Source organism: Macaca mulatta, chromosome 7, assembly GCF_049350105.2.
Source record: "Macaca mulatta isolate MMU2019108-1 chromosome 7, T2T-MMU8v2.0, whole genome shotgun sequence".
NCBI classification, from domain to species: Eukaryota; Metazoa; Chordata; class Mammalia; order Primates; family Cercopithecidae; genus Macaca; species Macaca mulatta.
In genome coordinates, this window is record NC_133412.1 from 22,845,641 (window position 1) to 22,870,043 (window position 24,403).

At 44.0% G+C, this 24,403-nt stretch overlaps 1 protein-coding gene and 1 non-coding gene across 2 annotated transcripts in view; both read left to right on the top strand.

Annotated features, from left to right (window-relative positions):
• The window catches only part of LOC106999170 (uncharacterized), a 42,067-nt gene that overhangs the window by 6,094 nt on the left and 11,570 nt on the right, over positions 1-24,403 (top strand). The window contains exon 3 of the mRNA XM_028851969.2: positions 9,280-9,403. Coding sequence (XP_028707802.2) covers positions 9,280-9,403 — 124 coding nt within the window. The remainder of the gene's footprint in view (positions 1-9,279; positions 9,404-24,403) is intronic.
• LOC114680005 (small nucleolar RNA SNORA41) lies at positions 10,751-10,878 on the top strand. The gene has a single exon (XR_003732082.2). It is a non-coding gene; the product is annotated as a small nucleolar RNA SNORA41 (small nucleolar RNA).

Genomic DNA, 24,403 nt, shown 5'->3' on the forward strand with positions numbered 1-24,403 from the left:
TTTATTTATTTATTAATTATTATTTTTTGAGACGGAGTTTTGCTCTTGTTGCCCAGGCTGGAGTGCAGTGGTGCGATCTCTGCTCACTGCAACCTCTGACTCCAGGGTTCAAGCAATTCTCCTGCCTCAGCCTCCTGGGTACCTGAGATTACAGGCGCCTGCCACCACCCCCAGCTAATTTTTTGTATTTTTAGTAGCGATAGTATTTCATCATATTGGCCAGGCTGGTCTCAAACTCCTGACCTCAGGTGAACCACCCGCCTCGGCCTCCCAACGTGCTGGGATTACAGGCGTGAGCCACTGCGCCCAGCATAATTGTTCTATTTTTAGTAGAGACGAGGTTTCACTATGTTGGCCAGGCCGATCTCAAACTCCTGGCCTCAAGTGACCCACCCACTTCAGCCTCCCAAAGTGCTGGGATTACAGGCATGAGCTACCACGCCTGACTGTTTTAGAGATTCTTAATCTAGATTTTCTGAGTGGGTTTTAGGGAGTTTGGGAGGCCTTAAACTTATGTGCAAAATTTTGTGGACGTGTATATTTTCTGGAATAAGTCTTTTAGCTTTCATCATATTCTCAAATTGGATTGAGTCAAATTAGGTTAAAAACAATAACATTGTCAGGAGAGCTCATCTTAAAGGTCGAGCCCCTAGCTTCTACTTGAGTTGAATTGTAGGGCAAACTCCTATTTATCCAGCGTTTTTTTTTTTTTTTTTTTTTTTTTTTTTTTTTAAGACCGACTCTGGCTCTGTCACCCAGGCTGGAGTGCAGTGTCGTGACCTCGGCTCACTGCAAGCTCCGCCTCCCGGGTTCATGCCATTCTCCTGCCTCAGCCTCCCCAGCAGCTGGGACTATAGGCGCACATCGCCATGCCCGGCTAATTTTTTGTATTTTTAATAGAGACGGGGTTTCACCATGTTAGCCAGGATGGTCTCGATCTCCTGACGTCGTGATCCACCCACCTCGACCTCCCACAGTGCTGGGATTACAGGCATGAGCCACCGCACCCAGCCATCTAGCGTTTATGAATGTTGTATTTTTATAACAGTCCACATGTATTACCAAATTTCAAGTCACAAGAAATACAATAAAAAGTCACATGAAACATCATTTTCCTCTGAAGATTGAAATGGCACTTTAGAATCTTGTATGCCTCAGATGCAAGAAATAAACTCCTTTAAATATGACTCCTCGGATTTAAATGCCCACCATATTTCTACAGAGCTGCAGCCATGGGAATCAAGGTAGGAAACCTAGATCAGAGATTCCATGTTCCCTAGACCAGGAAGGGAAAACTATTTCCCGGTTAACCAGGGCACTCTGGTAATAATCAGCTGAAAGGAGAAATCTTACTGGGAGTTGCTTTCCTAACTCCAAATATTTTAATCCACCGGGTTTGGGAGTAGGTTTTTTTGTAGTTGTTTTGCATTTCACTTTGTTATACTGTCTGAAATTCTAATGAGAGATACAAATTAATAAAGAAAGTATTTTAGGAGTGTAGGATCATTTTCTCTTTAGTATAAATCCTTCAAAGAAGATTCCATTAAAGGAAAGTGGATAGATGTTTTTAAGAAAAGTTAAGGCAAGAGCATGGATTGTTTGGGGTACTTACAGCAAGCTTTGTTGAATAGGCCTGCAGTTCTGCATCCCAGTTTGTTTTTATTATTTGTCTCACTGGGTACCTGGAGAAAGTGATAGGAGGACAACAGAAACTCTATATGGTGATTTTAAAGTATATCCACAAATTCTGTGATACTCTATCCATCAAGAGGTGGAGCTTAATTTCCTTCCTATTGAGCGTGGACTGCACTAAATGAGTTGCATGTGTCCTATAATGAATATGGCAGAAGTGACTCTGTGTGACTTATAAGACTAGGTCATAAAAGGTATTGCAGCTGCCTCCTTATCCTCACACTGGGATCACTTGCACTAGGAGGAGCCAGCTACTGTGTCATGAGGAACTCACGCAGCCCTGTGGAAAGGCCTGTATGATGAGGAACTGAGGCCTCTTGCCAACTGCCGTGTGAGTGAACCATTTTGGAAGAGGACCCTCTAGTCCCAGCTAAGCCTTCAGATAACTATAGACTGGGCAGTGCTAACTAAAACCTCGAGAGATCCGGAGCCAGAACCACCCAGCTAAGCCATTCGCAGATGACCCACAGAGACTGCCTGAGATAAGAAATGTTTGTTTTAAGATGGTAAGTTTTGAGATACTTCGTTACACAGCAATAGATAACTAATATGTTACGTATCAATTTTCCTCTGTACCAGGAAAGACACTTTTCTTATTCCTTTATCACATGGGCTCTTGTTCCTCAGCCTGTCTTCAGACTAGTGGCATGATTCTATCATTGAGCTTCAAAATGGGCTAAATACATAGACTTCTGCAAATAGGCTTGGAATGTAACTGCAATTTGCAACCTTATTTCTACACACTCAGAGTTTTTAACAATAGACAAATGAACTTTTGAAACAGTGCCCACTTATAATCTCGGTACTGCCTGCAATTCTGTTTGCTAGCTATTGCTCAGTAGGTCATTCTCTTTTAAGAGACTTCGTATGGTTTTCTAGTCTGAAGAATTTATTTATTTTTTATTTTAGTGAGACAGGTCTCACTATGTTGCCTAGGCTGGTCTTGAACTCGTGGGCTGAAGCAATCCTCCTGTCTCAGCCTCCCAAGTGTTGGGATTACAGGTGCGAACCACCAAGCCCAACCTGAATAACTTCTTTGCATGTCAGATGGAAAAGGTTGCCAGCCATTTAGCTAGTCTCTCAACCAGGCAACTCATAATATGCAGATTTAGGCAACAGCAGAAGCCTGTCAACTGAATTGCAAAACACATACCTTGGGACAGTTTAATGGGATGGACACAAAATTTCCTATGTCAAAATTTGTTTTCTGGTTCACATATCTCTTGAAAAACATGGCTGGTTGTTGTGGCTCACGCCTGTAATGCCAGCACTTTGGGAGGCTGAGGTGGGCAGATCACCTGAGGTCAGGAGTTTGAGACCAGCCTGGCCAACATAGTGAAAACCCAGTCTCTACTAAAAATACAAATTAGGGCTAGGTGTGGTGGCTCACGCCTGTAATCCCAACACTTTGGAAGGCTGAGGCAGGCAGATCACGAGGTCAGGAGTTCGAGACCAGCCTGACCAACATGGTGAAACCCCTATCTCTACTAAAATACAAAAATTATCAGGGCATGGTAGTGCGTGCCTGTAATCCCAGCTACTCAAGAGGCTGAGGCAGGAGAATTGCTTGAACCCGGGAGGCGGAGGTCGCAGTGAGCCGAGATCATGCCACTACACTCTGGCCTGGACAACAGAGCGAGACTCCCTCTCAAAAAAAAAAAAAAAAAGAAAATTAGCCGGCTGTGGTGGCGGGTGCCTGTAATCCCAGCTACTTGCGAGGCTGAGGTAGGACAATCTCTTGAACCTGGGAGGCGGAGGTTGCAGTGAGCTGAGATTGTGCCATTGCACTCCAGCCTGGGTGACAGAACAAGACTCTGTCTCATTAAAACAAACAAACAAAAAACCTACTGAAAATAATATCATAGCTAGGATACTTAAGGCTTGTGTGCCAGGTACTATGAGGGCACCTGACTTACATTAACTAATTTAATCATTACCACATCACTGTGATGAAGGTAGTGATTGAAAGCATGGGTCTTGGAGTCAGACAAATTGTGTTTGAGTCCTGGCCTCACCACTTATAGTTGTATGGTCTCTGGCAAACTATTTAATCTCTTTTTGCTTCAATTTTCTTACATATAAAACGGATATAATAGTACCCACTTCACAAGGGTTGTAGTAAGGATTAAATAAGATAATGCCAGTAAAGCATGTAAAACTTAGCATACATAATTCCTAGCACACAGTACGTGTTCAATCAATGCCAGCTATTATTATTTTTATTTTTATTTTCCTTTTTTTTTTTTTTTTTACTTTTGACACAGCCTCAGGAGGTCCTGAGGACATGTGCCCCAAGCTATTATTTTTTTATGTAGATGAAGACATAGAGTCTCAGGGAGGTTAAGTATCTTGGTCAGGATCATGCAATTAGCAAACAGAGCAAGAACTCAATTTGGATCAGCTTTGTTTCTGAGCTCAATCTCTTAACCATACCACACTATCTGCTCAGTTTCTTTCTGCCCAAAGTGGAACGATCTACAGAAAAGCATCTAGACTCCGAAGCATGTCAGGAGAGATGCCTGTTTCGCATATCAATGATTTTTCAGAACCTTGAGACTTCAGTATCATCCTGTGAAATCCCCATTGAAAATCAGCAAAAAGAAAGTGGAAAAGTTTTTTAAAATTGAAATATGGGAGAAGGTGCTCCTTGGTTGAGGTTCAAATTCTGCATATTCCCCATCCCGAGAATGCATCTCTATTGGAGTATGTGGCCGTAGGAGGTTCCCATAGGATGTTTTAGAATGTGTCCCCTTATCTTCTTCAGGAGGGGATGAAAGCTGTTGAACGCATGGAACAAGGATTAGTGATGTGATACACAACTACAGTGAGTGTAATTGTTTATTCCTTCTATGAGTTGTTACCAGAAAGGAGTCCTGATCCAGACCCCAAGAGAGGGTTCTTGGATCTCGTACAAGAAAGAATTTGAGACAAGTTCGTAAAGTGAAAGCAAGTTTATTAAGAAAGTAAAGGGATAAAGCAAGGTGACTCCATAGGCAAAGCAGCCCTGAGGGCTGCTGGTTGCCCATTTTTATGGTTGTTTCTTGATTATATGCTAAACAAGGGCTGGATTATTCATGCCTCCCCTTTTTATTATTTATTATTTTTTAGACAGAGTCTCATTCTGTTGCTCAGGCCGCCTAGTTTTTGTATTTTTAGTAGAGACGGGGTTTCAGCATGTTGGACAGGCTGGTCTCGAATACATGGCCTTATGTGATCCACCCGCCTCAGCCTCACAAAGAGCTGGGATTATAGGCATGAGCCGCTGTGTTGGGCAATGCCTCTTCATTTTAGACCATATAGGGTAACTTCCTGACATTGCCATGGGATTTGTAAACTGGCATGATGCTGGTGGGAGGGTAGCAGTGAGGACAACCGGAGGTCACTCTCATCACCATGTTGGTTTTGGTGGGTTTTGGCCAGCTTCTTTACTGCAACCTGTTTTATCAGCAAGGTCTTTAAGATCTGTATCTTGTGCTGACCTCCTATGTCATTCTGTGACTTAGGATACCTTAAGTGTCTGGGAAGGAAGCCCGGTATGTTTCAACCTTATTTTACCTAGCCCCTATTCAAGATGGAGTTGCTCTGGTTTAAATGCCTCTGACAGAGTGACTGGAGTTTCAATTTAATACCTCCTCTCAGGGAGGAGAAAGAGAAGGAGAAGGACGCAAAATAGATAAGAGAATCGCCCAAAGATGGCAAAGGCCCCCTTTTGGACAGGGAGGAGATAAAGGAGAGGGTCAAGAGTCCCTCTACCCTGTAAGGCAAACCAACCTGCCAGCCAAAACCGAAATGAAGTCAAGTTCATTGTATTCATAGCTTTGTTTTTTGCTTTCCCTTAGTTTTGTTTTTGTTTTGTTTTGAGACAGAATTTCACTCTTGTTGCCTGGGCTGGAGTGCAATGGCACAATCTTGGCTCACTGCAACCTACACCTCCCGGGTTCAAGCAATTCTCCTGCCTCAACCTCCCAAGTAGTTGGGACTACAGGCATGTGCCACCATGCCTGGCTAATTTCTGTTTTTTTTTTTTTTTTTTTTTTGAGACGGAATCTCTCTCTGTCTCCCAGACTGGAGTGCAGTGGCGCGATCTCTGCTCACTGCAAGCTCTGTCGCCTCCCGGGTTCACGCCATTCTCCTGCCTCAGCCTCCCGAGAAGCTGGGACTACAGGCGCCCACCACCACGCCCGGCTAATTTGTTTTGTATTTTTAGTAGAGACGGGGTTTCACCACGTTCGCCAGGATGGTCTCGATCTCATGACCTCGTGATCCGCCTGCCTCGGCCTCCCAAAGTGCTGGGATTATAGGCGTGAGCCACCACGCCCAGCCTAATTTCTGTATTTTTATCAGAGATGGTGTTTCACTGTGTTGGCTAGGCTGGTCTCGAACTCCTGACCTCAGGTGATCTGCCTGCCTTGGCCTCCCAAAGTGCTGGGACTACAGGCATGATCCACCACGCCCGGCCAAAGTGAGACCCTTAGTTTTAAAGTAAATGTTCCTATGGATTTCTCTAAGCATATCTGGCTGAAATTAGCGGGAGTAGGAGATCCAAGATGAGAAGGGGTTTTGAGTGTTAGGATACCAGCCCCAGAGCCTGAGGTGGTGACTGGACTGGAAGAGCTTAAAGTTGAGGGTGGAAGGCTGAACTTGGAAATGCATTGGGAGTTTCATCATAGACAGGAGCACCACAAGAGAACTCAGAGAACCTGATTCAGTTTCTAATTTTGTAATCCATTCACTGTGATCCCTAGCAGTGTAATATTAATAATTGTTCAGCTTATTTTCTTGTCTGTAAAAAGTGGAAAATAATGTTTGTCTTACCTATTTCATAGCAACACTGTAAGAATCAAATGGGATTTTGTATTAAGGGAGGACACCACCCCTCATATCATCTTATGCCCAATTTCTGCCTCCAAAGAAAGAAGAAGTAAAAACTAAAAGGCAGAAATGAAATCCACAGGCAGACAGCCCGGGCGCTGCACCCTGGGCCCGGCAGTTAAAGATCGACTCCTGACTTAATTGGTTCTGTTATCTATAGATTACAGACATTGTATAGAAACGCACTGTGAAAATCCCTGTCTTGTTTTGTTCCGATCTAATTATCCCTGCATGCAGTCCCCAGTCACGTACCCCCTGCTTGCTCAATCAATCACGACCCTCTCACATGCACCCCCTTAGAGTTGTGAGCCCTTAAAAGGGAGAGGACTTGCCCACTCGGGGAGCTCAGCTCTTGAGACAGAGGTGTTGCCGATGCCCCTGGCCGAAGAAACCCCTTCCTTCTTTTTTTTTTTTTTTTTTTTTTTGAGACAGAGTCTTGCTCTGCCGCCCAGGCCTGAGTGCAGTGGCCGGATCTCAGCTCACTGCAAGCTCCGCCTCCCGGGTTTACACCATTCTCCTGCCTCAGCCTCCCGAGTAGCTGGGACTACAGGCGCCCGCCACCTTGCCCGGCTAGTTTTTTGTATTTTTAGTAGAGACGGGGTTTCACCGTGTTAGCCAGGATGGTCTCGATCTCCTGACCTCGTGATCCGCCCGTCTCGGCCTCCCAAAGTGCTGGGATTACAGGCTTGAGCCACTGTGCCCGGCCTAACCCCTTCCTTCTTTAACTCGATGTCTGAGGAGTTTTGTCTGCCGCTCGTCCTGCTACAGTATATGAAAGCATCTTCCTTCACCACTTTACCAGAAAGAGACATTAAAGACCATGCCACCTGAACTAAACTACAAAGCAAGGGTATGGACAAATGCCAATCATCAAGAATTCTCAGTCGGGGGTGGTGGCTCACCCCTGTAATTCCAGCACTTTGGGAGGCCGAGGCAGGCAGATCACTTCAGGCCAGGAATTCAAGATCAGCCTGGCCAACGTGGTGAAGCCCCATCTCTACTAAAAATACAAAAATTAGCCGGGCGTGGTGGTGTACGCCTGTAATTCCAGCTACTCAGAAGGCTGAGGCATGAGAATCACTTGAACCTGGAAGGCGTAGGTTGCAGTGAGCCGAGATTGCGCCACTGTACTCCAGCCTGGGTGATAGAACAAGACTCTGTCTCAAAAAAGAACTTTCCACTTACGTTTGTCTCTTCTTAGGATTGCTAAACCCAGTCCTTGGTTTATTAATGACACATTCAGACTTATTTAGAACTTACTTAGAACTCCACCACACATTGTTACTTCATTCCTATCCTAAGCTGTTTTTGCATCCATAGCACCTGACCTCGTACTTGCAGCAGGAACCCTGTAAATACTCATGGACAAATATATGCAAATATTTTAATCAGAGAGAGTTTATCCATAACCTTAAATTCTCCTTTAACATAAACATTTCTATTTCTTTAAGCTGGAGTGTAAGGCCATTTCTGAGGAATTTTTTAAGTGGTGATGTCAATGTGTCTTGTAAGATCAGTGATTATTAATACACTGATAGTTCGTATTTGTACTATATCTATTTCAAAGAACATTATAACATTTAGGAATCAAGCCAGAACAAAGAAGCAACTGCAGACAAAGTGACTCTTTTGTGGCCTCTAGTAACTTGTGGCTTCAAACAATGAAGGCCATTGTATAAACTCCTTTGAGGGGTTATTGTGAGAATTAATTAGATTAAAATCTGCAAAGTGCTTTGAAGTTTTCCCAGAATTCCATTATAAATAAAGATGACATTAATTTTTTTTTTTGAGGTATCTTTATGTCGGTCCTCCCAGAATCAAATGTAACAAGTTCACCTGCTATTGAACTGCCTGTGTTCCCTGAAGCAAAAACCCACGACTAAGCCAAATTTTACCTTTGGTGATTTTAAGCTGACCACAAGAGCACACACAATGGAGCACAATTTGTTGCCTTTATCACAAAGAGCTTGGTGTATGATATGCATGATGCAGTGTCTCATAATCCCTATGCCCCATGGTAATTACATATAAATTACTGTAGTTATTACAGCTATTTTATAGTGACCAACAAAGTTTTACCCTCCTCTTTGTTATTTATATTTGGATAATTTACATTTGGTTCATTTACAATAGGATTTAAAGCAGCCTTATCCCTAAACAATGTAAATGCTGAAAAACTTTCCTGATTCCAGTAACTGTTTAATCCTCATTGTATGAACAGAAGCACAAGCAGATATTAAAGACAGGAGTCTTAGATTCAACTGTCTAACAGCTAGGGCTCCTTGGGAACCCCTTCTCCTTAGTCTCCTGGTCTTCTCTGATCCCAATCTTATACCCAATGACCCCCTCAGCCCATGCTGTCCTCCCCCCTTCCCAAGAAGGAGCAGCTCTGAATATTCTGAGTGCTGGGCTTGGGGCAGCAGAAACTGTGGAGCAGCCCCAGGTGGGCGCTGGGGAACAGCGGGATAAGAGGCCTGTTGTAAATGAGGAACCTGTCTGGCAGGTGACCAACCTGGTTTGCTTGGGACTGAGGGGGGAGGTTCCCAGGACATGGGACTTTCAGTTTACTGGAACTAATTGACCTGGGCATTAGATTAGGGTCTGGGACCCTGATATTGGCAGAGTCTTTTCTGGGTGGGGAGAGAATCTTACTTGGGAAACACACCTTGTTCCTTTTGGTTCCCGCAGCACACTGGTCTGGGTTTGTCTTCTCAGGGAACTCTGGATGTGACTCCTGTACATGAAAATGGAAGAGGTCAGAGTTGTCCAAGAGGGAGGCCAGCCACATCCAGGCAGGGCCCCCATGGCCAGAACCCTGCTAGAGCCACCAAGGTCCCAGGTCAGTTCTGCAGCTTTGCAGGTGTTGAAATGACACCTGTGGGTCAGGCTGGGGGAACGAATGCATGTTAAACAACTGCCCTGAGAGACTGGGTGGATTACTGTTCCTAATCTTCCTAATCCTGGGGGAATACACCTTTGCCATTTCCCTGGATGGCCCCCTTCACAGGACCAGTGATATGAGGAGCCAAGTTACCTTAGAGCTAGAACAAAGGTTTTTGTTTGTTTGTTTGTTTGTTTGTTGAGACAGGGTCTCCCTCTGTCACCTAGGCTAGAGTGCAATGGCACAATCTCGGCTCACTGCAACTTCCGCCTCCCGGGTTCAAGCGATTCTTCGCTCTAGGCTCCCAAGAAGCTGGGATTACAGGCACCCGCTATCATGCCTGGCTAATTTTTGTATTTTTGTAGAGACGGGGTTCCACCATGTTGGCCAGGCTGGTCTTGAACTCCTGACCTCAGGTGATCCGCCCGCCTCGGCCTTCCAAAGTGCTGGGATTACAGGCATGAACCACTGCACCCAGCCTAGAACAAAGGTTTTGAAAGGAGAAAAAGGTTGGTTGGTTGGTTGGAGACAGGGTCTTGCTCTACTGCCCAGGCTGGAGTGCAGTGGTGTCATTTGGGGTCACCTCTGCCTCTTCCTATGTGTAATTTTTTTTTTTTTTTTAGACGGAGTCTCGCTCTGTTGCCCAGGCTGGAGTGCAGTGGCGCAATCTCGGCTCACTGCAAACTCTGTCTCCCAGGTTCAAGTGATTCTCCTGCCGAGGCCTCCAGAGTAGCTGGACTACAGGTGCCCGCCACCATGCCCGGCTAATTTTTTGTATTTTTTAAGTAGAGACGGGGTTTCACTGTGTTAGCCAGGATGGTCTTGATCTCCTGACCTCATGATCCGCCTGCCTTGGCCTCCCAAAGTGCTGGGATTACAGGCGTGAGCCGCCATGCCCAGACCCTATGTGTAATTTTTAAGTGAAAGTGCAGAATCCTAGTCTAATCTTCCCGGAAATTTTTCCCCAGGCCCACATCAGATGAGGCCCACAGATAACCAACCCCTCTACTATGTACTGATTCTTATAATTTAGGGGAGGACACTCACGTACTACTACTCTAACTCTCTTTAATCCTCCCAGTTGTGTTTTGTCCTGAGTTGTGACCTCAAAGCTCATAGGCCTGTCTTCCTTTTGTAAATAGTTTGGATATTTTTATCTCAAAGTGCATTATTTTGCACTTGCTCCCACAAGTGCTCGTTTGTCAATTGTCAGATCACATGGTCAGATTTATGGGCTCTTCTGATTATCTAGCTCAGGGATTGGCAGACTTTTTCTATAGAAGTCCAGATAATAAATAATGTCAATTCCACCACTATTGGTCTGCAGCTCTTCTTATGGTAGCAGTTGTTGCATTTCTCTGTGGGAAAGAAAAGAGGATTAAACACCTCTTTCTTAGCAAAACAGAGAGTAGGCATATGTGTGACAGACACAAGATGTATTCTGTAGTTTTGTTTGGCAGGAGATGATCCATTTCAAAACAAATTAAGAAGACTTGGAAAAAATATAATTCAGTATTTGAATAATGCTGTTTCTTGTTCTTTTAAAAAAATAATTTTAGGCCAGGCACGCTGGCTCACACCTGTAATCCCAGCACTTTGGAGGCTGAGGCGGGCGGATCACGAGGTCAGGATATCCAGACTATCCTGGCTAACATGGTGAAACTCGTCTCTACTAAAAATACAAAAACTTAGCCGGGCGTGGTGGCAGGTGCCTGTAGTCGCTACTTGGGAGGCTAAGACAGGAGAATGGCGTGAACCCGGAAGACGGAGCTTGCAGTGAGCTGAGGTCGTGCCACTGCACTCCAGGCTGGGTGACAGAGCAAGACTCCATCTCAAAAAAAAAAAAAGTAATAATAATAATAATTTTAGCTTTGCAGCAATCCTCAGGTGTCAGTCAGTTACTCTGCCTTGTAGCAGCAGCCAACAAGAGAGTAAACAAATGAGCATGGCTGTGTTCCAATAAAACTTTATTTATGGAAACTGGGATGTGACTTTCATATAATTTTAATGTGTCACAAAATATTAGTTTCTTTCCATTTTTTTCAACCACTTAAAAATGTAAAAACCATTCTTAGTTTGCAGGCTGTACAAAAACAGGCACTGGCGGGATTTGGCCCAGCACTTACTGATCCCTGATCTAGACCTATCTGTGTAGAAGTGTTGTTAGAGGTTTTATCGCATATGCTCTCCTCCAGATCATTACACATGTTAGTGTGTCCTTTCCTAGCACGGATGCCCAAGACTTAGGCTCTTGGTTTCATCAATCCTCACTTCCCAATGTTTTTAAAAATTTATTTATGTATTTATGTATTTATTTACTTATTTTGAGACAAGAGTCTCGCTCTGTTGCCCAGGCTGGAGTGCAGTGGTGCCATCTCTGCTCACTGCAGCCTCTGGTGCTCCTGGGTTCAAGCAATTCTCTACCTCAGCCTCCTGAGTAGCTGGGATTACAGGTGCCCGCCACCATGCCCGGTTAATTTTTGTATTTTTAGTAGAGATGGGGTTTCACCATGTTGGCCAGTCTGGTCTTGAACTCCTGACCTCGTGATCCACCCACCTCGCCTTCCAAAGTGCTGTGATTACAGGTGTGAGCAAAAGCACCTGGTCTATTTTATTTCTTATTTTTATTTTTATTGGTTTTTCTTTTGAGACAGACTCTCACCCTATTGCCCAGGCTGGAGTGCAGTGGCACAATCTTTACTCACTGCAACCTCAGCTTCTGGGTTCAAGCAATTCTTCTGCCTTAGCCTCCCAAGTAGCTGGGACTACAGGCACCCACCACCATACTAGGCTAATTTTTTTTTTTTTTTGAGATGGAGTCTTGCTCTGTCACTCAGGCTTTAGTGCAGTGGCGCGATCTCTGCTCACTGCAAGCTCCACCTCCCAGGTTCACACCATTCTCCTGCTTCAGCCTCCTGAGTAGCTGTGACTACAGGCGCCTGCCACCACGCCCGGCTAATTTTTTGTATTTTTAGTAGAAAAGGGGTTTCACTGTGTTAGCCAGGATGGTCTCGATCTCCTGACCTCGTGATCCACCCGCCTCGGCCTCCCAAAGTACTGGGATTACAGGTGAGAGCCACCGCGCCCAGCCTCATGCTCGGCTAATTTTTGTATTTTTAGTAGAGACAGGGTTTCACCATGTTGGCCAGGCTGGTCTTGAACTCCTAACCTCAAGTGATCCACCCACCTCAGCCTTTCAAAGTACTGATATTACAGGCATGAGCCACTGTGCCTGGTCCTCAAATGTAGTATTAAGGTGGCAGTATTTATACCACCCAACTGCCTTTGTTTGGGTCGGGTATAGCTGGGGCCCCGGAACCCACCAGAGTGCTTGCTTGTGGCTGTTCAAGCCTCTTAGTGGCTCCTGTGAAAATACACTGGACCTTTCAAAATGGAAATCTGATTGTGTCTCCAACCTCTTCCATGCCCCCACCCTCAGCTCAGGCACTTGCCTTCCTCCGAGCTGTGGCTGCGCTAAACTTATGTTTTCTGGGGTTCTGACCACAGGCCTTTTCATGTGCAGTTTCCTCACTTGGAATGCCTTTCTTCATCATTCCTTTAGCTAGTTAATTACGTAAGCTCGCTAGAGCCACTCTCCTCCATGGCACCCATCATGCCCCAAGTCTGGATGAGTCCATTTGTTACATGTTTCACTGTGTGATGTTATCTTCATTAGTGGCATTATTTGACTAATGGCTGCTACTAACTCTCATTAGACTCTAAGCTCCAAGAGAGTGGGGGACTGTATCTTTGCACACCACTGTATCTTCTGCACCTGGCACTGTGCCTGGCACAGAGTAGGTGGTCAACAAGCACCCCAGTAGGCCACAGCCTGCTGCCTGGGGCACTGATGCCTATGACAGTTCCCTCCCTTTACTAGCAGAGTGAACTTAGAGGAATTATAAGATCTCTTTGAGTCTCAGTGTCCTTCTATGTAAAATGGAGGTAATAACATAACTAATGTCTTTGGGTTATGGTGACTTAAATGAGATAATGTGTCTGGCACATGGCCCGATCTAGTCACTACTAGATTAACATTAGTCTCCTTCTCCCTTCCTTTTATTGAGGTCCATTCCGTGGGTACCTGATACCCAAATATCACTTGCCCAGATTCTCCCAAGTACACGGGTCTCCATCTTTCTGTTGAGAACTGCACAGTTTCCATCGATAAATCCAGAATTAGAGATGTGACTACCTATGCCCTTCATATATCTGCTGCCTTCCCAGGAACTGTCACTTGGGCCTCTACTTCCCTCCCCTACCTTGAATCAACAGGCCCCACCCATTATTTTTGCTTCTGAGCTAGTTCCTTATTGCCTCACAAAACATTTCACTTTCATGCAACTCTTGTTATTAGCCTGTCCTTTGGAAACCTGTCCAAGGTTTTATTAAGGTTTCTAGGTGAATAATACTAAGCTGTTCTTTATCTACTTTTCCATTTTTTTAACCACATAAAAATGTAAAAACCTAACAGAAATTTGTCAAATTTTTTCTTTGAAGATACCATCTTGACAGTCTTCTCTGAAATTAATTTTATTTATTTAACTTGCCTATTTCACAAATGAACCATAATTTCCTAGGTTCCCTTTATAAATTTTTAAATGATAATAAATATTGTCATGTAATAACAATTTTAATATTTTGCACCCACTGTGTTAGGAACCTTACATACGCTAATTACTTAATTAATTATTATTATTTTTTGAGACAGAGTCTCACTCTGTCACCCAGGCTGGAGTGCAGTGGCACAATCTAGGCTCACTACAACCTCCACCTCCCGGGTCCAAGGGATTCCTGGGCTTCAGCCTCCTGAGTAGCTGGGATTACAGGCATGCGCCACCACGCCCGGCTAATTTTTTTGTGTTTTTAGTAGAGACAGGGTTTTGCCATGTTGACCACGCTGGTCTTGAACTCCAAGTGATCCACCCACATTGGCCTCCCAAAGTGTTGGGATTACAGGTGTGGGCCACCACGCCCAGCTCACTATTTAATATAATTCTTATAACAATCCTGCATAGTGGACACTATTGTTCCCATTGTATACATGGAATAAATAAAATTTTATAAATATTTTGTTCTAAGTCACACAGTTAGGAATCAAAATTTGTATCAGGTTTGTATGAGTCAAGTGCCCATTGTCTTTTCACTCTGACGTTTTTCCTCTCTTCTTATGCTTGTTGGTTCATAATGGTGGTGGGGAGGGTATGTGTGTCATATTTTTACTTTTCCAACCTCCTAAATGTACATCCAGTTGTTATAACCAGTTACCCAATTTTGCCAATGGCCCCTCAATGTCATGTTGCACTCCCATCAGAAGTTGGGTAGGTCTTGAAGTATCATCCTTGTGTTGAAAACAGTAATTATCCATCAATCTATCCATCTACCCATCCATTCAATATTCCTTAAGAGTCTATACCAGATGCTATACTATGTGCTAAACATGTCTTAGGCCAAAGAAATGAGTCCCTAGTTTTTAAAATGAAGACATTGTGGAGTTAGTGGAAGAGGCATTGGTGGGTTGGGGGATTAGGGTAGGGATGGAGAAGAGAAAGGAAGTGAAAGGAAAGAACTTCCTATGAAGTCATTCACCTGGACACATGAGTATGATGGGGGAAGGCAGGGGAAGATATTGAGATTCTTACACAGCAAGATAGGAATGATAAGGCAAAACCAACAGAATTTTGCCCTAGCATGAAATACTGCCTGTTTGTGGTACCTTATGATTTTCAGTTCCCTTCTCCAGAAGCTGATACTTTCCTATATCTCTGATGTTCTGTTTACTTTTTTTCAAGCCACTTTTAGAAATTGGCCAGCATATGGACATGGTGGTGCAGCATATGGATGTGGTAGTCCCAGCTACTTGGGAGGCTGAGGCAGGAGGATCACTTGAGCCTGGGAGGTTGAGGCTGCAGTGAGCTATGACTGAGTCACTGCACTCCAGCCTGGCATGATGACAGCTCACTGCAAGCTAGGTTAGTGGAAGATAAAGGCTCTCTCAGGCTGCCAACTCTCAGGCTGCCAAAAAAATCAAGTTTCTGACTCTAATCAGGTCTTGAGAGCAAGACCGTCTCAAAATAAATAAATAAATAAATAATCAGCCAACATAGATGTTAACCTTTGCATTTTGTGTTCTCTGTGTATGTAGCATCCGCACTTATCTCAACAGCCTACCAGAATTGTGACAGTAGATTCAAGTTATGCTTTTTAAAAGTTTTAAACTGATTTACTGGACTTAAGAAGGGGTTTACTTCTTTTTTTTTTTTTTTTTTTGAGACGGAGTTTTGTTCTTGTTGCCCAAGCTGGAGTGCAATGGTGTGATCTCGGCTCACTGCAACCTCCGCCTCCTGGGTCCAAGCGATTCTCCTGCCTCAGCCTCCCGAGTAGCTGAGATTACAGGCACGTACCACCACATTTAGCTAATTTTTTGTATTTTTAGGAGAGATGGGGTTTCACCATGTTGGCCAGGCTGGTCTTGAACTCCTGACCTCAGATGATCTGCCGGCCTCAGGCTCCCAAAGTGCTGGGGTTACAGGCGTGAACCACCACACCCGGCCTACTTCATTTTTTCCCTTGGTTTTCCATGTGTTTGTATGTGTGTAGTAGTCTGTTCTCACACTGCTATGAAGAAATGCCCAAGACTGGGTAATTTATGAAGGAAAGAAGTTTAATTGACTCACAGTTCCACATTGCTTGGGAGGCCTCAGGAAACTTACAGTCATGGCAGAAGGCAAAAAACAGGTGCCTTCTTCACAGGGCAACAGGATGGAGTGAGTGCAAGCAGGGGAAATGCCAGATGCTTATGCAACCATCAGATGTCATGAGAATTCATTCACTATCATGAGAGCAGCGTATGGGAAACGGCCCCCATGATCCAATTACCTTCACCTGGTCCTGTCCTTGACATGTGGGGATAATGGGATGAGGTTTGGATGGGAACACAGAGCCAAATCATATCAGTGTGCATGATGAATGCATGTGCACACAAGTGTGTATAGACTTGTACATGTGAAAAGCAAGGGGGACCTGGATTGTTGTTCAATCATTAAAACATGCTCAGACAGAGGAATACTGGTGACTAGAAGAGTCCTCACAAAGTGGCCTTTATCTTGGTAAGTTCATTGTGAAGTCAGACTCTGAAACTTGATTTTATTAACAGCCTGAGAGTGCCTTCATCTCCCACTAACCTAGCTTACGAAAACTTGTACATACAAAGGGAAATATTATGAGTATGCAAGAAAGTGTTTGTATGTTTTAGAGATCCATACTAAAGTAAATGGTTATCTTGGTCAGCCTGGGCTGCTACAACAAAATACTATATACTCGGTGGCTTAGAAACAGCAGGAATATGTTGCTCACATTTCTGGAGGCTGAAAAGTCCAAGATCCAGGTGCCAGCAGATTCCATGTCTGGTGAGGGTCTACTTCCTGCTTAAGAGATGGCTGTGTTCTCCCTCTGTCCTCACATGGTATAAGGGGCTAGGGGCCTCTTGAGATCTTGGCACTTATCTCATGAGGGCTCTGTCTCCATAACTTAATCGTCTCCAAAAAGGCTCCACCTCCTAATATCACCTGGGTGGGGTAGGATTTCAACATATGAATTCTGGGGGACAGAAACATTTACACCATGGCAGTAGGGAGGGATCTAGGATTTTCTTTAATATAGTTTAGTTTTTAAAAGTGGGAGAAAGCGAAGCAAGTGTAAAAAAATCTTGATTATGATCAAACATGGTTATAGGGTATTTCATACTATTCATTATACCTTATATATATTCATCATATTATTTCCTTCACTTTTTTCCTTTTACTTATTTAAAAATCTAGAATACTTTTGTATGTTTCAAATTTTTCTTTTTTTTTAACTTTTATTTTAAGTTGAGGAGTACACGTGCAGGTTTGTTATACAGGTGAACTCTTGTCGTGGAGGTTTGTTACATGGATTATTTTGTCACCTAGGTATTACAAGCCTAGTACCCACTAGTTATTTTTCCTAATCCTCTCCCTGCTCCCACCTTCCACCTTCCAGTAGGCCCCAGTGTGTGTTGTTCCCCTCTTTGTGTTCATGTGTTCTCATCATTCAGTTTCCACTTATAAGTAAGAACATGTGGTATTTGGCTTTCTGTCCCTGCATTAGTTTGCTAAGGATAATGGGCTCAAGCTCCATCTATGTCCCTACAAAGGACATGATCTCACTCTTTCTGGTGGCTGCATAGTATTCCATGGTGTATATATACCATATTTTCTTTATCTAGTCTACCATTCATGGACATTTAGGTTGATTCCATGTCTTTGCTATTATGAATAGTCTTGCAACAAACATATGTGTGGATGTGTCTTTACAATAGAATGATTTCTATTCCTTTGGGTATATCCAGTAATGGGATTGCTGGTTCAAATGGTAGTTTTGTTTTTAGATCTTTGAGAAATCACCACACTGTTTCCCATATGGTTGAACTAATTTACACTCCCACCAACAGTGTATAAGCATTCCTTTTTCTCCAAAACCTTGACAGTACCTGTTACGTTTTTACTTTAACCACAGCCATTCTGACAGGTGTGAGATGGTATCTCATTGTGGTTTTGATTTGCATTTCTCTAATGATCAGTGATGTAGAGCTGTTTTTCATATGCTTGTTGGCCGCATGTATGTCTTCTTTTGAAAAGTGTCTGTTCCTATTAATGGAGTTGTTTTTTTCTGTAAATTTGTTTAAGTTTCTTTAAAATAGTTTAGTTTAGTTTTTAAAAGTGGGAGAAAGTGAAGCAAGTGTACGAAAATCTTGATAATGATTAAATCTAGTTATAGGGTATTTCACAGTATTAATTATATATATTCATTGTATTATTTTCTCCACTTTTGTGTGTTTGAATTTTTTTCTTTCTTTCTTTTTGTTTTTGAGACAGAGTTTCGCTCTTGTCGCCCAGGCTGGAGTGCAATGGAGTGATCTCAGCTCACTGCAACCTCTGCCTCCCAGGTTCGAGCGATTCTCTAGTCTCAGCCTCTCCAGTAGCTGGGACTACAGGCATGAGCCACTATGCCCAGCTAATGTATTGTATTTTTAGCAGAGACAGGGTTTCACCATGTTGGCCAGGCTGGTCTTGAACTCCTGACCTCAGGTAATTCACCCTCCTCAGCGTCCCAAAGTGCTGGCATTACAGGCGTGAGCCACTGCACCCAGCCTGAAATTTTTCGTAATATAAATTTTAAAAATATTAAGAAAATGACAATAATTTACAGAAATAAATAAAACAGTCAGGTGGCCTGATTATTCAAGTTACCTTAACTGGATATACAACATAGAAAACTAATTTGATTAAGACTTCTGGGTCCACCTGCAATCCTAGCAAGGACAGATAGCTGTAGGATCCAAGCACAGAAGATTAATGCCCTACTGGTTTAGTCTGTGTGTGCTATAACAGAATACCTTAGACTGGGCAACTTAAAAAGAACAGAAGTTTATTTCTCACAGTTTGGGAGGCTGGGAAGCCCATGATCAAGGTACTGGCAGGTTTGGTTGTCTGGTGAGGGCCTCATCCTCTGGAGGGGAGGTGGAAGGATAAATTAACCAAATACTGCCCGAAGCTTCTTTTATAAGGCACTTAATCCCAAACCTGAGGGAGGAGCTCTTACGGCCTGATTGCCACTTAAAGTCCCCACCTCTTGAAACTATCACTTTGCAGCCTGGCCAACATGGTGAAACCCTGTCTCTACTAAAAATACAAAAATTAGCCAGGCAGTAGTGGTGTGCACCTGTAATCCCAGCTACTCAGGAGGCTGAGGCAAGAGGATCACTTGAGCCTGGGGACAGAGGTTGCAGTGAGCTGAGATCACGCCACTACACTCCAGTCTGAGCAAAAAAGTGAGGCCCTGTCTCAACAAAACAAAAATTCTATCACTTTGGCAACATCTGAATTTTGGAGGGGCCGTATTCAAATGATGGTACCTACTATCCGTATAAAATGAGATAACTACCTGTTTTTGTTCTCATGTCTTTCTTCAGAAAAAACGGATTTGATCTCTGTTTACTAAATTACAACTTCAGTACAGTCCTGCCTCCCCCAAAATACTCACAGAGCATCTTCGAGGGGCCCAATCTCTTTGATTGCTCGTTTACAGCCTCCTAGTTTACTCCAACAGATAACTGATTCCCTCCTTTGCATTGAATTCTTGCTAGAATAACCTTCAGAGAGTGACTCATTCTCTCATCTGCAAATTTTTTTTTTTTTTTTTTGAGACAGAGTCTCGCTCTGTTGCCTAGGCTGGAGTGCAGTAGTGTGATCTTGGCTCACTGCATCCTCCCTACCCCAGGTTCAAGTGATTCTCATTCTCATCTGCAAATCTTGAGGAGTGCCTCACTATTGTTCCTTCCTCACACCAACCATATCTCAGATAGTGCTATCCATTATCCAGCACATAGCACAATTAAAACCTAATCTGCTCTAATCCCAGTACTTTGGGAGGCTGAGGCAGGAGAATCACTTGAACCCGTGGGGCAGAGGTTTCAGTGAGAGGGGATAGTGCTACTGCACTCCAGTGAAAAACTCTGTCAAAAAACAAAACAAAACAAAAAACCTAATCTGCTCAAGTCCACCATGAACAAGCCTGTGGTCTGACAAGGGAGTGCACTTCAGAATTGTGAAATGCTGCCCTCAACAAGGTGTTACGGGTGGGTCTTTGTTCTTAGAGCTCCCAAGATGGCAGCAAGCCTTTTGTTCTCTGACCAGAGGTTCTTGGCCTCACCGATTCCAAGGAATGGAACCGTGGGCCATGCGGCGAGTGTTATAGCTCTATTAGAAGCTGTGGGTCACGGAAGAGAACCATGAAACCCAGCGACTACTGTTCAGCTCAATTAGGCACCTAGCCGTGCAGGAACAATGGTGAGCCTCTAGCTGGAATGGGAGCAGCAAAGGGCACCTCGCTAGATCAGAAACGCAGCGGACACCCTTCTGGATCCGGAGGGGTGGAAGTCAACGGTGGGTCTGTGACAGCAGCGAACAGCAGTGGTGGACAGTGGGTGAAAGCTCACCTCGAGCCGGAAGAAACACGGACCAGAAGAGTGTGCAGTTGCAAGATTTAATAGAGTGAAAACAGAGCTCCCATACAAGAGGAGGGGACCCAAAGGGGGTTGCCCCTCCCTGCTCGAATGCCTGGGATTTATATCCCAATCATTGTCCCTCCCCCTGTGCTCTAAGATGATAAATTATTTGACTATTTCTTTACCTCCTGCTTTTAGCTTAATTAGTGTTTTAGTGAGCCCTCTTTACTACCTGATTGGTCGGGTATGAGCTGAGTTACAAGCCCAGTGTTTAAAGGTGGGTTTGGTCACCTTCCCCAGCTAGGCTTAGGAATTCTTAGTCAGCCTAGGAAATCCAACTAGTCCTATCTCTCAGTCCCCGCTCTCAACAGGAAAACCCAAGTGCTGTCGGGGAGGTTGGCCAACGACCACTCTAACTGCTTCCTGCTGAACTGGGGCATAGTAGGGGTCATGCAGTTGAGATTTCCTTGGGACAGGTGCCTTCAGTGACATCAAACATTGGAGCATGGGCTAGCAGGCCAGTCCAGGGGTCTGTGGTAGAGCTTAGTCATGGACTGCATCTAGGGCTCCATTTGAGGAACTTATAGCTTCGCTTCTGGAAGAGACAAACTTAACAAGGAGGTTAAAGATAAAGGGATTGAAACGTATAGCTTGAAGTGCAGGGGATTATTTCTTTGGCACACTTCACAGGCCCTGACTATCCACTTGATAGATTTGAAAAGGCCTGGTCCAGTAAATAATGATTTGGCCATCTGATGGGTGCTGTCAATGCCTAAGTGAAAGGTTTGGTGAAGAGTTTTAAGTAATTTCCATTGCTTAGCTCCAGGCAAAAGTATTTTTCTTTCTTCAGTGGCTAGCCATCCTGAGGGGAGGAAACTATGTCCTCGTGAGGTTCCCCATTCTATTTCTTCTGCTGAGTACTGGGGCTTGGTTTCCCGGAGGGGATTACCCCATACTAGGGGTCCTTCAATAAGCATTTCTAATCGAGGATCCCACCTTGTGGCTTTTTTGGCTTCAATATCCGCTTGGCAGTTCCCTTCTATTTCCCTTTCCTTTCCTTTCTGATGAGCCTGGAAGTGTAAGACTGCTACCTCTTTAGGTTTCTGTACAACCAATAATAATCTCCTAATGGCTTCCTGATGTTTGATACGTGTTCCCGCAGAAGTTAGGAATTCCCTTTCTCTCCATATTGCTGCGTGGGCATGGAGGACTAGGTAAGCATACTTAGAGTCTGTATATATATGTACCCTTTTTCCTTCTAATTCTAGTGTATAATGGCCCCTGCTTTTGCTGGGATGTCTCTCCCTAACAAAGGAGTGGGGCTTTCAGGCATAATTAGAAAGGCATGTGAAGAGAGTAAAGTTCCCCAGTCACAACTTAGTGGCTGGGAGAAGTATCTAGTGACTGCCTGTCCTAGGACCCCTCGGATAGTGACAGATCTGGAGGACAGTTGTCCAGGACAGAAGAGTAAGACTGAGAAGGCTGTGCCAGTGTCCAGGAGACAGTTAACCTCCTGGCCCTCAATGGTCAAGCATACTCGGGGCCCTGTGAGGGTGATGGCACGGGCTGGCGCTTGCCCTGGGCACCCTCAGTCCTGCAGCTGGATCATCTGGTTAGTGGCTTCTGACTCAGAGGACCTTCATCACCTGGGGCAGTGGGCCTTCCAGTGATTCCCTTGACATAAGGGACGTGGAAAAAGGGGTGGCTTATTTCTATTCGGACAGTTTTTTTAAAGTGTCCTTGTAGACTCCACTGGAAGCAAGCCCTATTAGGTATTCGATTTTCCCAGCCTTTGCCTTTTCCAAAGCCTCCAAAGTCTGCTTGCCTGAGGGTCATGACTAAAGTGGTGACCTTCTTTTTATCCCGTTTGTCCTGTTCTGCCCGCTCCTCCTGATCTCTATTATAAAAAAATGGAGGTTGCCAAGTTCAATAGGGTTTCTAAGTTTTGCTCCAGTCCCTAAGGTGGACTTTTGAAGTTCTTTCTAATGTCTACAGCTGACTGAGTGATAAACTTATCCTTTAAGATTAGTTGGCCTTCAATAGAGTCAGGTGACAGAGGTATGCTTCCTCAATGCCTCCTTTAGTCTCTCCAGAAAGGCAGTAGGATTTTCTTCCTTTTCTTGTGTTATAGTGGACATCAGTGAATAATTTATAGGCTTCTTACTAGTTTTCCTTAGTCCTTCTAGCACTCAAGTTAGCATTGTCTGTGGCACCAATCTCCATGTTCTGATTCTGCGTCCCAGTGAGGGTCTACACTGGGAACTGCCTGCTGGCCTGTGGGGAATCATTCTCTTTCCTCTGTTGTCATCCTATCATTGACCTGACTGAGATACCAGAGATCGCCAAACTCTCAGGCTGCAGTTAGGGCGGCACTTCTCTCATTTGGGGTTCATGTCTGATCTAGCAGTAACATTGTATCTCTCCATATCAGATCAAAGGATTGTCCTAACCCTTGTAAAACATCAATATAGCCATCCGGGTTGTCTGAGAATTTACCTAGGTCTATTTTAATTTGCTTTAAGTCTGAGAGGGAAAAAGGTACATGCACTCTGGCTGGGCTGAATTCTCCAAAATACATCTTAGGGGCATTTTTTGCCTTGGAGGGAACATTTCCCATCTGAAAAAAGAACATAGGGATGCCAGCACCCCTAGTCATTTCCTGATGAGCATTAGTCCTAGAGCGTCTTCTATGGTCCTAATGCTTATTGCTTTCCAGGGTGCATAACCACCCACGGACCTCTGCTTATCGGATTAGTTACGCTCACCCATGTAGCAGTGCTGCACCTGTTTTCCCACCTTTCTTGACCACAAACAAAGGGGTCCGGGCTCCTGGATTCTAGTGGTCCCTTACCAGCGTGCCCAACATTGCCTTTGCACTCAGGGGTGAGTTCCAGAGCTGGGCTGGGTTCCTGAGTATTTCATAACAACCAAGCTGCCCCATCAAGATGTACTCCCATAAACAACAGTTCTTATGCAAATTCATTTCAGAGAGGGTGTAGGTAACTTTTTAAGTCAGGATTGAGATAGAGTTTTTTGATTCTGTAAGTACTTTAAGACTTGGCTGAGTGCAAATAGCTTGCACCTTTGAGCAGACCAATTATTAGGCAATTTTCCTAACTCTGCTTCTATAAGAGTTTCCCTATTAATTACTGAATACCTATTGTGTGTGAGTGTTTTTTTTCCCTCAGTCACCTGGGAGGACCCATCTATTGTCCTGTCCTGATGGGAGTTCCTCCTAGGTCTGGTCAGACCTTTGTATGGTAATTAAGATTTAAATCCCTCATTAGGAAACCTGCTAGGTTAAGGGAATTTTCAGTGGTTAATGTTAAATCACCTTTTTCTAACAGAATAGCCCCACACTTTAAGATTTTTGAGTTAGTAACCTACCTTTTTGCTTTATTTGACTTAGAATAGTTCTGAACTGGTGAGGTGTGCTCACAATGAGATTTCCTCTAAAAGTTATTTTTCTACTTTCTTCTGTTAGCAAAGCAGTTGCCGCTATAGATTGAATGCATTTGGGCCACCACGGGTGACTGGGTTGAGGATTTTTGATAGGAAGGCTAGGGGTTGTCAGTGGTCTCAGTGCTTTCGGGCTATGCCCTTGTTTAACAACAAGTTGGTATTGGAATGTTATAGGGTCATGGAGAAGACCTTCAATTATTAATTATAGGTTCTAAATTTACTTTGCTTCTAAAGGAATAGGGTACACTTCTTTACTACTTCTCTCTTTCTTTCTCTCTTTGACTTTGTCTCTTTCTTTGACTCCCTCTTTGACTTTCTGTCTCTTCCTCTCTCTCTCTGCCTCTTTTCCTCTCTCTTTCCTCTCTTTGTAGATGGATTTTGGAAACACAGAGGAAGGACGTTCCCTTGTTGCTCCCATTTGCCACTATAGGAATATGCGCCTCCCTTTAATTTACTCAATTCGCTTT